This window comes from Xiphophorus maculatus, chromosome 20, assembly GCF_002775205.1.
Source record: "Xiphophorus maculatus strain JP 163 A chromosome 20, X_maculatus-5.0-male, whole genome shotgun sequence".
Classification (NCBI taxonomy): Eukaryota; Metazoa; Chordata; class Actinopteri; order Cyprinodontiformes; family Poeciliidae; genus Xiphophorus; species Xiphophorus maculatus.
In genome coordinates this window covers 8,341,527-8,353,100 of record NC_036462.1, presented here as the reverse complement: position 1 = coordinate 8,353,100, position 11,574 = coordinate 8,341,527, and the positions used below count along the sequence as shown (strand labels likewise).

Below are 11,574 nucleotides of genomic sequence, written 5' to 3'. Positions count from 1 at the left end.
ACAATGAGGCATTTGTCTGTAACACTTAAAGTGGCACTTTCAATTTTCTCACTTAAGCTCTGAAGTCAGCTATTAATTTGGAAGGAAACCGTGCTTGCGTGGATATACACAAAAATGAAGACACACACACGCTCTGAGTTGTGTGCGTAAGTAAACACAACGGCCTTATAAATATAAATTGCAGTCAATGGTGCTGGAATTCCTTTGCACTCAGTCACCCAGTCACTTGTCCTCTCTCCCTTTCACTTTGTACACACCCCCAGCAGGTGCTTTCACTTGAGGTTTAGTTTGCTGTTGTGCTTTAGGCTGTGTCTTTTAGGTTCAGTGAAATTGTGCCAAAAAAAAGCTTGCGAGGGGGATCCCAGGCCTCAGCCTGGGGCTCAGCATCAGTCATCAAGGAAAAACAGACTGTGGACTGCCTGCTTCACCTTCGTTCATAGGCAGAGAACAGCATCTACATTGAAGCTTTCTTCCATCAGAGCATCTTTGCAGAGGTAAGAAGACGCCACTCAAACCTAGATCCTAAATATTTTATGTTTGTCTTTGTGGTTCTTCTCTTTAATATTTCAATTTAAAAGGGAACAACTGTGCAGCTCTTTGTCAGGAGTTACAATGATATCATCATTTCATCTTTTTTTTAGAAACCAGAAGATTGCTGCACAATTGAACAGGCATAGAAACAATAATAAACCTTTAAATTTTAATTGTATTAAACTCTTTCATCAGAAAGTACGTAATCCATGTCATTTTATACTCTTATAAAGACATTTAATGATAAAAACTGTATTAGCACAGTTGCATCTATGCATTACAAAATAAACTTGTTGATTCCTACATTGAAAATTTCACCTCATTTCTAAAATTGCTGATACATTGCATATTCAATAAATTAGAATATGCATTTCAACAAGGCTCTTTTATCAGTTCAAAAATGCCTTTTGAAAAATAACCTTTACGATATAATATTAAGCCTACTTTTCATTAGGCTCACATTTCTGTGTTAATTTTTTTTATTAGTTGGATATAATCACCAAGTTGGGATTGCAGTGCCATCATCATCAGAAATGTAGATGGCTGGCTGCTCAAGAGCGATTTTGCAGCCAGACAGTTTCAATTTTACAACTATAAAAGTATAACTTAATTTTATCTTGACAAAACGTTTTAAATCTGAGAATAGAACATTAGTTGTATTTTTATGGGGGAATTTTCCCCATATAATTTTTATTTGTTTTGAAGAGGCAGAGAAAATTGTGTGTTATAAAAAAGATTGGGATATCTGTGCACTGACTATAAACTATAAATAACTAATCATTTAAGGAAGTAACTATTATCTGAAACCTAAAATCATCCACAATCTGCTCTCAGCAGTGCTATTAATTTCTAATAATATTCCTTTATTGCTGGACAGTGGCAGCCCAACTAAGATGCTATTTTTCTCTAACGAGTTTTTATTACAGTGAAAATACTTCTAGGGTTTCCTTTCAGTTTAAATTCTTATCCGAAATTTGTCTTGATCTTCGTCTTTTAGAAGAACAAAATGGAAAAAGAACCACGACTGCATTTCACTTGCATGTGAATTTAACGTAACAGCAAATGATTTACTTGGAGAAAAAAAAGCTTTGTATTAACCAGGAATGGGAAGTTGTGGCCAAAATCGAATCTACAATTGAATCTATAATCTAGATATAAACAAGAGATGGGGCTGCAGTTACATCACATAAAAAACAAAAGAGCAGGTGGCAGAATAAAGAGCTTTTAAAATCCCATTCTGATGTACTGTAGATGCTGACAATGATAAATATCCTCAGTAATCATGAAAATGAACCATTTGGACCAGGCTTCAGGTGCTTGGGTCATATAACTTCCGCTCCCTCATCCATCTTTCCAGGTGACAGGTTTATTTGCTCATCTACCAATGTAGGTTTGAAGGCTTATCTCAGCCATTTAGTACAAATACAATCCTCTGACAGAATTAATTAGGACTAGCAAAAAAAAAAAAAAACGTCTTTGCAGAAGTTCAGTTTCCAAGGATATTGGCCCGACGCCTGTGCACCTGACTGCAGGAATGATTCATCCTGTGGACCATCATCCCCCAATGCCAGTTAAAACAACCCACATAGGGGCTAATAATGACAATCCTGCTGAAAAGATAAAAAAAAGAGCTTTGTGATGGTCTGAACATGATATTCAGAACAGGCTCTGCAGATAATGGAAAATGGGCTTCTATCTCTGATTCATAAAATAAGCAAATATCCATAAACAGTCTCATGTTATGTCTGAATGCAATTTACAGTGTGAGCTGAGCACCTGCCTTTATTAGTATTGCCATAAAAAGGATCTAAATGAGCGAATCTAACCAACAGAGGTTCATCCAGTAAATAATCACATGAAGCCTTATGATGCTCCTTCCTTCAATCTTGTTCTTTGCAAAATAACTTCCTTAGTTCACCCAAGATTCCCATGAGAAACAATAACAAGGAAAGAGAATAAAAGAGGTCTCCCTTTAACACTCACACTGCAAACAGTCACGCCTGGCTGTTCACACTCCTTTAACTCCACACTCAAATGACACCAGCAGAGCTCTCTGCCAACATGATTTTCACCATTAGATAAAGAATTTCAAATGGCATTTATGGCCTTTTTTGTTCTGATTCACCTCTGAGTATTTATTTTAAACAAAGCCCATACTTTTTGGTTGTTTAATGTCGACTTATTAACTTTAATTTGAACATTTTGCCACATTTTCTCACATCAGTCATGTGAGGTCACTGGTTAATTTTAAGCTCAAAGTTTCACAGGTCTGCAAGCGCATTCAATTCAGGAGGAAGCAGAACTCAAGGATTTACTTCTTGGCCTAAAAAAATATTCCTTCTAGCAATTTTGTTTTTCATTCCAATGAAAATAGAGGATATTTTTGCAATAAATAACATTCGAGACTGTAGGAAAGAAAATGTTACCAATCATGGTGAAAACACATCAGCTTCCCAGGAAGGAGTTCTTTTCTTTGCAGAGTAAATGGAGCAAGCTCTAAAGCTCCTGAAATGAATATCAGCGTCTTGACCAAACTCATTTAGAGATCAGTCAGAGTCTTAATCCCTCTCTCAACAGGGGGTGTGAGCCTGTATCTTTTTCCTGTGTCCTCTCTTCCTTTTGGAAGAAGGTAATATGGCTAAATTTGCTTCGCTAATGGGTTTAGCGCAAGCTGTTGCACAGCAGAGTTGACACGCAGCAGCAAGCTGGGATACCAGAGGCGTTTAATCTCACTCCTGACGGAGAAAAGTGGAGGATGGGCTGGAGTTTACCAAAAGTTTGGAGATAAAAGGAAGAGCAAGGAGGATGATCTTATATTGGGGGGTTAAGGAGTAGGGGCTGAAAGAGAAATCTTTACAAAATACGAGAATGATAACATAATTCAACTTTGAAGAGGTTTGGAAAAGAAGATATCTCTTTTTTTATCAATATAAACTTTTGATAGAAAAGAAATCAAATCTAAAATTTTGCTCATAACCTGAATAAATCCCATTGCATTTATTCAGAGCTCAGCGTTACAGTTGCACTTGGCCTAAAAAGTATAATTTTTTGTTATCCAAACTTTATGAGACTTTAATTGTTTGCCCTACACTGAATCAAGCCATTACTCCACTGAACATGTGCTCAGTGGGGACACACTTCCTTTACTGCCACCTCAGGCACAATCACTGATAACCTGGTGTGTGGCAGTAGTGCGACTTCCCATATGCCAGATGTGGCAGGTAGTAATTATTGGTGCCATATGCGAGACTACTCTTTTGTCGCAGGTTACGTAGGCAAATGTTCACTTTGGAGGATGATCTCCTGTTCGGAAGAACCCCACGCCCATCAATAAAGGTTTTCACTTGAATAATATTTTTTTCATTTCTTTTTTGTGGACACATGGTTTTGGGCACATTTTGTTCATGTTCTTGTCTTTATTATCTTTTTGATTAAAATCTCCAGCTGACTCTGGAGACAGAGGGCCGCCAAGACGGTACCTTGAAAGCCTGAAAGTGGCAGCAGGGCTACCTCAGGTCTCAATACAAGTCATCCACCCCCAAGATGAGAACCATTCTGGGCCACTGACCCACAAATAAGAGACTCAGTCAAATCCATTTTGCCTCATGCCTGCCAGGGGTGGGTGTCCTTTTACTCTCCCTTGAGGTTTAACTCCCAAGAATCTCATTTTGACTTTGGGGAAGCTATAAAGGAAGAACTCAAATCAGCTCCTTGTGTAACACAGGATGGTGTTTCTGGGAGTATAGTTGGTACTTGGAGGAATAAGAATAAGACATAATTTGACAAGATAAGCTTCTACAAGGTTCAGATGTTAGTGGTATATTTATGTTGATACTTTTTTCTGGCATCTTTCAGCCCATTCTGATGCTTGCATGAATTTCAGATCTTCTCTTTGTCTTTCTCCTCAGATGTCGAATCCAGTGAGCGGCTTACCAGAGAGCTCTGACTTTGTGTCCCGGATTGGGATGACAGAGGATTCACTCGTCTTCCGCGAGCGAAACAGGTGCTCTGAAGACCCCTGGGACACAGTTGACATCAAACCCAACATAGAAGCTCTGGAGCGTGGAGCGGGCCTCTATCTGTCCTGCTACGACATGCTCCTCACTGAAGATGCCGCCTGGGTGGTGAAAGTTTCAGAGGGGTCCACTGCACTAGCCGTACCCATGAATCGCATGGAGAGCCGAGAGGAGCCAGAGCAGTGCCCTGTCATTGATAGCCAGGAGCATGGACTCTCCCCTGGGCTTGAGGGTCAGATGGAGGATCGTTCTCTGGAGCAGGTGCAGAGCATGGTCGTAGGGGAGGTGCTGAAGGACATTGAAACAGCCTGCAAACTGCTCAACATCACCCCAGGTAGGCTGTTCGCCACTACCACACCTGTTGCTGCACTTCATCATTTTGAGGAACCTTAATGCATCTAACTGGCAAAGTGAAATGAGCAGTGCTCACTATCTGCAGATAAAAGAATTATTAAGTTGGAGAACCAATCTTACTCCCAAAACCAACACATTTTTGTGTAAATAGCCCAGCTAAGATGACAGCTGTTCCCAATCGTATCCTTACTGACGCAAACTTATGTTTGCCTGCTCCAGGATCTGTTTAATCCTGACCTTTTGAACAAGTTTCCCTGAATTGTGACAGTGATGATTCTCTCCTGGCAGCAGCCGTGTACACAGTCTTAAGGGCGAGGTCTCGCCTGCTTGGAAAGCAAACAAAGGAAGCGGTTTTGTGCATTGTATTGCTGCTGGCTGTTATAAACCTACGTGATCCCCAGTCATCTGTTCACCTGATTAGGACTGCAGTGACATAAAAAGGATAATAACTTTTTGTACTTTGAGTTAAGCCTGACAACATTCGGAGAACATACACTTGAAAATGGCTTTGCGTAAGCCAAATGTTGCACATACTGTATTATGATTATTCTGAACAGGTTGCTTGAATTTCTTCTATTTCATACCCCATTACAGACCCTACAGAGTGGAACACGGGGAATGTCCAAAAGTGGATGCTGTGGACTGAACACCTGTACAGGTTGCCCCACGCAGGAAAGGCCTTCCAGGAGGTGACAGGGAAGGATCTGTGTGCCATGAGCGAAGAGGAATTTCGGCAGCGCTCCCCACTGTGCGGAGACACGCTGTACGCTCACCTGGACATATGGAAGTCAGGTATATGATGTCTTCGTTTATTTAACAAACCACAAAAAGAAATGAGCAAATAGACTTTTGTTTAGGTGGAATTGAGCTGTGTGAAAATTACTGTTTCTTCTAACTGATTGTCTGTCACCTTTATCTCCAGCTGCCTGGATGAAAGAGAGGTGCTCAGCTGTAGACACCAAAGCTACAGGTAAGATTGATTTCCTACTGCTTTTTCTTGTATTTAATTACATTACCTAACCTTAATGAAAGCTGCATTAACACAAACAGAAGGAGGCTCAATAAATCTAAAATGCAAGTTTCCCGCCTCTCTTCACTTTACTTCACCATTTATAAGTTCACAATTTTAATTATTACATTATGTGGATTTCAAATAATAAATGTCTTTGTGACATTTTAGCTGGTTGATATCAAAAACCTGAAGGACCTGTGTTTTGTTGTGCAGGCTGTGAGGAGCTTTGGTCCGAGGCGGATTCATCCTGTTCAGGTCAACCGATTCATCTGTGGCAGTTCCTCCGAGAGCTGCTGCTCAAACCTCACAACTATGGTCGCTGCATACGCTGGCTCAATAAAGAAAAAGGTGCAGCATCTCCTGCCATTTTACTAAATGTATTTTAAAGTAGCATGACAAATAGGAATGCAAAAAGTAGTGAGGTTTCGGGGCTGGGGGCTCCGTTTGTGGTTCACAAAAATACTGTAATTTAACTCAAAAGAAAGAAGTTTTTTCATGAGTGGAACAAGAAAGTTTTATGCAGAAGACCTGCTATAGAGGAGAGAAATAAAATTAACTTGGTTAGAGAAGACTCTTCATCTGTTTTTCCTGCTTTAGTAAAGCTAGTGTTAGCCTTGCAGCACAGTCAGCTGCTGCAGGAGGTCAGAAAAGTGACAGTATAACATAACGTTTCAGATCCATTTACTGAGATTTGCCATGTGGTTATTTAGACCACTTAGAGAGATAGTTATTGTTGTGAATTTATTAATTATTTCCCAAACTCCGTGAAAAAAAACCCTCTTTCAGCAGCGAGTTATATGCTGCCAGAATATGCAGGATAGACAAGTCTATGAATAAATATTAAACATTTGCTAAGTTTGGCAAGCTAAATTCTCCATTTCCGCACATTTTAGTTCAGTTTGAACTAAACTGAACTAAGGTGTTTGTGAATCATGAATTTTTGTACCTTAATATATAACAGTAGAACTGGATCAATCTCAAACCATGTGTTGCTAGGCGTTTTAAACGAAAATAATTTTTATTTTAACACATATTCATTGTCATTGCAGTTTTTCTGGAACTGAAAAATTGTGCATAAAAATGATTATTTGCTTATATAAGTAAAATAATTGATTAGTTTCCAATGATATAACTTTTGTATATTTTTCTCCAATTTATTTTATTCAATTATTATTTATTTAATAAAAAAAACACAAACTACAGGTCAGCGGTTGGAAAAAGTTGCAATACTTTTCTTCCTAAGTTCATGTGTTTGACTAGTGACTGAAGTACAAAAATTTATTCACACTCCGTTTTGTACTTGTTGCTGTGGTGTTTTTTGTTTGCTTTGCTTTGTTTTTAAAGATTCCCGTTTCTCCCTGCAGGTATTTTTAAAATCGAAGACTCGGCTCATGTGGCGCGACTGTGGGGACTCAGGAAGAACAGACCTGCTATGAATTATGACAAGCTGAGCCGCTCCATTCGGCAGTACTACAAAAAGGGAATCATTCGCAAGCCTGACGTGTCTCAGAGACTGGTCTACCAGTTTGTTCACCCAATATGAGGCTTCAGGAGACTGGGATGATGAGAAGGAGACTTATGACAAGAAAACCAAACTATATCTAACAATGCACTTGAACAATTAAACCCAAGATGAAAAGTGACTTTGGACACATGCACTGATAAACGTGCTTTCCTCTGCAGAAGCAATGAGGATGAGAGAAAATAATGCGTTTTATGCTTCTTTTTTTTTCCTGCTGCAGAATCAAGCAAACACATATTACAATAAACAAACTGCCTTGTTGTTTGCATGATCTGCCTGGTGATGGTTCCATGATTAAATTCAGATGTCACAGCTCCGCGCCTTTGCTTTAACAAACAAGCTTCATGCAGTCGCCCCTTTCCTACACCTATGCTTGTTATGACTTCTGTTTCAGTCATCCACACCGCCACCAGGTAATCTTGTGTTTCTGGACCTGTTAAGCCACAGCAGGCTTCTATATCCCATTTGGGAAGGACAGGAAAGGACACTTCAGCAGTTTTGATGAATTTGGATGCACAAGTGCAATTCTTAAAACTTGCACTTAAAACTCTCCATTCTGTGGTGGAGATGATAAGGCCAATTTTGTTTTTGTCTTTTGTCTGTGATAAGAGTGACATTTTCTCCAACAGCACTGCTGAGGCGCTTCATGGTTTAGCTTGTCAGCTGTGGTTTATATAGCTTTATATAGATTGCATTTTAAGTTGCTGATGTTCGAGGACCAACATGCTGAAACCAATTATTTTCAACTCACTGTCATGTTGCTAACATGAAAACAGCCTAATCCAACTATTACAGATGTTAAATGAAGTGGGTAGTAACCATGACGTCAAGTGGAGTGCCTTGCATCTTTGAAAATAAGACGTTCACATTTTCCTATATTATTGCTACAAATGTTAGTGTATTTTATTAGGATGATTTTATATTACAGAACACACAGTAAATGTGGAGTGAAAGGAAACATTGTCTAAATGTTTACAAATAAAATTCTGAAAAGTGTGGTGTGCATTTGTATTCATCCCTGCTGAGTCCATACTGTGATCGACCACCTCTCTGTGCAATCAGTTGCGAACCTTGAAGCGAACGCCACTACCAGCTTTGAACATGAAAATCTTGCCCATTTCTTTCCAAAATATGCCGGGTACAGTCAGATTAAATGAAAAATATGCCGGGTACAGTCAGATTAAATGAAAAGCTTACCTACATTCATTTGGATCTGGAACTTCATTGTGCCATTCTTTCATATGAGTATGCCTTGATATAAACAATTTTCTTGTAGCCTTGATTGTTTGTTTACACTTGCGGTTATGGATGGAAAAGAAAGGGGAAAACACAAAAGGAGAGAGTTGGACAAAATAGTTAAAAGGGAAATGAGATAAGAAGAAAGGAGGGAAAAATGATAAAGAAAATAGTTAAAATTCTGCAACTGCAGAAAGGGTGAAAAAAATCACAATACTTTTCTTTTAAGCAATAGGATTCTCGTTATCACTTCTCTTTAAAAGCCAAACTTGACAGTAGTATTGTTGACGGTTGTGACACAGTGAACATCCATGTCTTTTGTAGATTTGCGGTATATTTATTAGATTTTCAGATGATGACTGGAAGGGAGCCACATTGTTCACCCTCTTCTAAATTTCTCTACAACTTGACCTCTGACCTGTCTGGTGTATTCCCTGTTTTTATTCAGTCATTTACTGAACTTCTAAATTTATATTCCAACATTAAACACAAATAGCCTCTGGATACTAATTAGGTGACTCCTGAACATGTTTGGCTGCACTGGACTTTACAGTTATACGATTATGTCTGAATATTTACACATGTAATACTTTTCTAAGTCTAATTTTCCAAAATTTTGAACCATGCATGGAATTTATTTCACTTCAGTTATTCATAACTTTGCAATGGAGTACTGTTTTTAAATTACTGGAATAAAGTCAGAATCTTCTGAGAATAATATTCTGACTATTGTTTCCATATTGCACTAATATTGGAACAAAGTCTTATGACAAAAATGTCATAATGTTAGAAGAATGAAGTCAAAATAGTCCCAGAATAACGACAAAATAACCAAAGAATAACGCAGTAATGCTATGGGAACTCCAACACAAAACTGAGATAAACTGAGGCATGTTGAGCATGCCTCGTGAAGTTATAGTTTGGCATCTGTTTTAAAAATAAGGTCATACTTAATCTTTTATCACATCAAAATCAAATTATTACCAGTTGTGGGATTTTAAAACAGTTATGCAAATGTCTACTTCAAAAGAACTACAATGACTTTGATCACATTAGATCGTAAATGCCCCAATAATCTACTTCTTGTGCAAAGGCAGATTTCATGATTCAAGCAGAACACAAGCCTTGACAGAAACTAAATTTGAACTCTATCTGTGGGTAATTTGCAAGAGTTTGTAACACATGTAAAAACAACCACATTTTGTTTGAAGAGGTATCAAGCTGTTTTAGCTTCACAGCCCTTTCTTTTCTGATGAATGTCCTTACTGACATTTTCTCCTGTAACTGACTTTCTTATGACTTGTATCATAATTACCATTTTCCTCCAGTGGTGAGTGAAGATCTGCCAAGATAAGGTGGTTTTGAGCTAAATGAAGCAGGTAAAAAAAAAACACCTCTTGCTCTGAGGTTAGCAGGTAAGAGGTGAACTTGTTACCTCATGTGCTGCTCAAGCTTCAAAGGAACTAAGAGGAAATATGAGTAAAAATTAGTATGTTTAATGAGAAGTCAGTCTTGTGATGATGGGAGCAGTTTACACCATTGTAAAATACCAATATGCTAACAAGCTACAACATGCATGCAGAATGCATTCTCAGTTAAAATGTGCCTCTGTGGTGAGGGGTAATTATTACCATTTCATACGACTGCTTACATTAAAATTAATGTAAGTTGCACGGGATCAAAGATTTTCTCATAGTGCACAAGGCTACGCGGTGATAATTAGAGGGCAAAAATGACTGAAGGAAATAACAGTGTGTGTTTTAGCAACCGTCAATAAGTAAAAGAAACAAAAACAGAGGCCAACCGCAACATTTACTTAGAAAGGCAGGTAGCAGTTGTTTTTCTTCTTTTTTCCATTGAAAGATTTATCTGAAATTCGAGTGACACCTACAATGTAAACAAAGACGAAAAGTAAAAAAAAATAATAAATAAAATCTTTGCAACTTTATATAATAGTTCCAGAACTTGAAAATATTAGTTCACCATACATGATGTTGTATATTTGTTTTTAAAAAGTTAAACTGTTAGTTCTGAAAGTTTGTGAATATAGTCGTATTAAGCATATTAATATATCATAAGAAGAGGGAATATCTAAACTGTTATTAATTTGGAGATAAGCTGATTAGTTCGACAGCAAGAGAGTTACTTAAACTAAACAAATACTTTTTTCCTATAAAGAATTGCCTAAACTATAAAATTGTTTGTAAGATATCTTGTGACATCTAGTGGCAGCAATAGATATTGACTTGTATTGAACTGAAAATGTTTTGTAAATCATGATTAAAAAATGTTAATCCAGGAAAGGCGATTTTTCTCAGTTTAAATTCATACACTAAATGTCTGGGAAATTCAGAAAATATTCTCTTCTAACTGTTGAGTTTCCTGATAAAACTCAACTAACTAGATGAGACATTATCTATCTATCTATCTATCTATCTATCTATCTATCTATCTATCTATCTATCTATCTATCTATCTATCTATCTATCTATCTATCTATCTATCTATCTATCTATCTATCTATCTATCTATCTATCTATCTATCTATCTATCTATCTATCTATCTATCTATCTATCTATCTATCTATCTATCTATCTATCTATCTATCTATCTATCTATCTATCTATCTAGTTGCCACTGCAACAGATGTCTTCAAGTGGATGGCTTTTCACTTTTCAATGACATTGACATGCTCTTTACTGTTTAACCAGGTTTGGTTCAGGGAGATATCTAAGTCTGACAAATTTATGTTCAAAGTGCAATTTTAAAGTTTGAAGTGGTATTTTGGCTTCTGCCACATTATAAAAACATGTCTGTTAGATTAACTGGTGACCCATTGGTGTCTTAGGAGTATGTCTGTACTTAAATTAGTCTCAACTGTATTTAAAGACTTCAATGTACG

The 11,574-nt window shown here is 37.6% G+C and overlaps 1 protein-coding gene across 1 annotated transcript; it reads left to right on the top strand.

The window, feature by feature from the left end:
- The first annotated feature begins 215 nt into the window (after positions 1–215).
- On the top strand, positions 216–8,418 carry spdef (SAM pointed domain containing ETS transcription factor). The gene is made up of 6 exons (XM_005802227.2): positions 216–494; positions 4,440–4,881; positions 5,496–5,693; positions 5,824–5,871; positions 6,127–6,261; positions 7,278–8,418. The coding sequence occupies exons 2-6, from the start codon at positions 4,440–4,442 to the stop codon at positions 7,454–7,456; spliced, it is 1,002 nt and encodes a 333-aa protein (XP_005802284.1). The 5' UTR covers positions 216–494; the 3' UTR covers positions 7,457–8,418.
- The last annotated feature ends 3,156 nt before the right edge of the window (positions 8,419–11,574 follow it).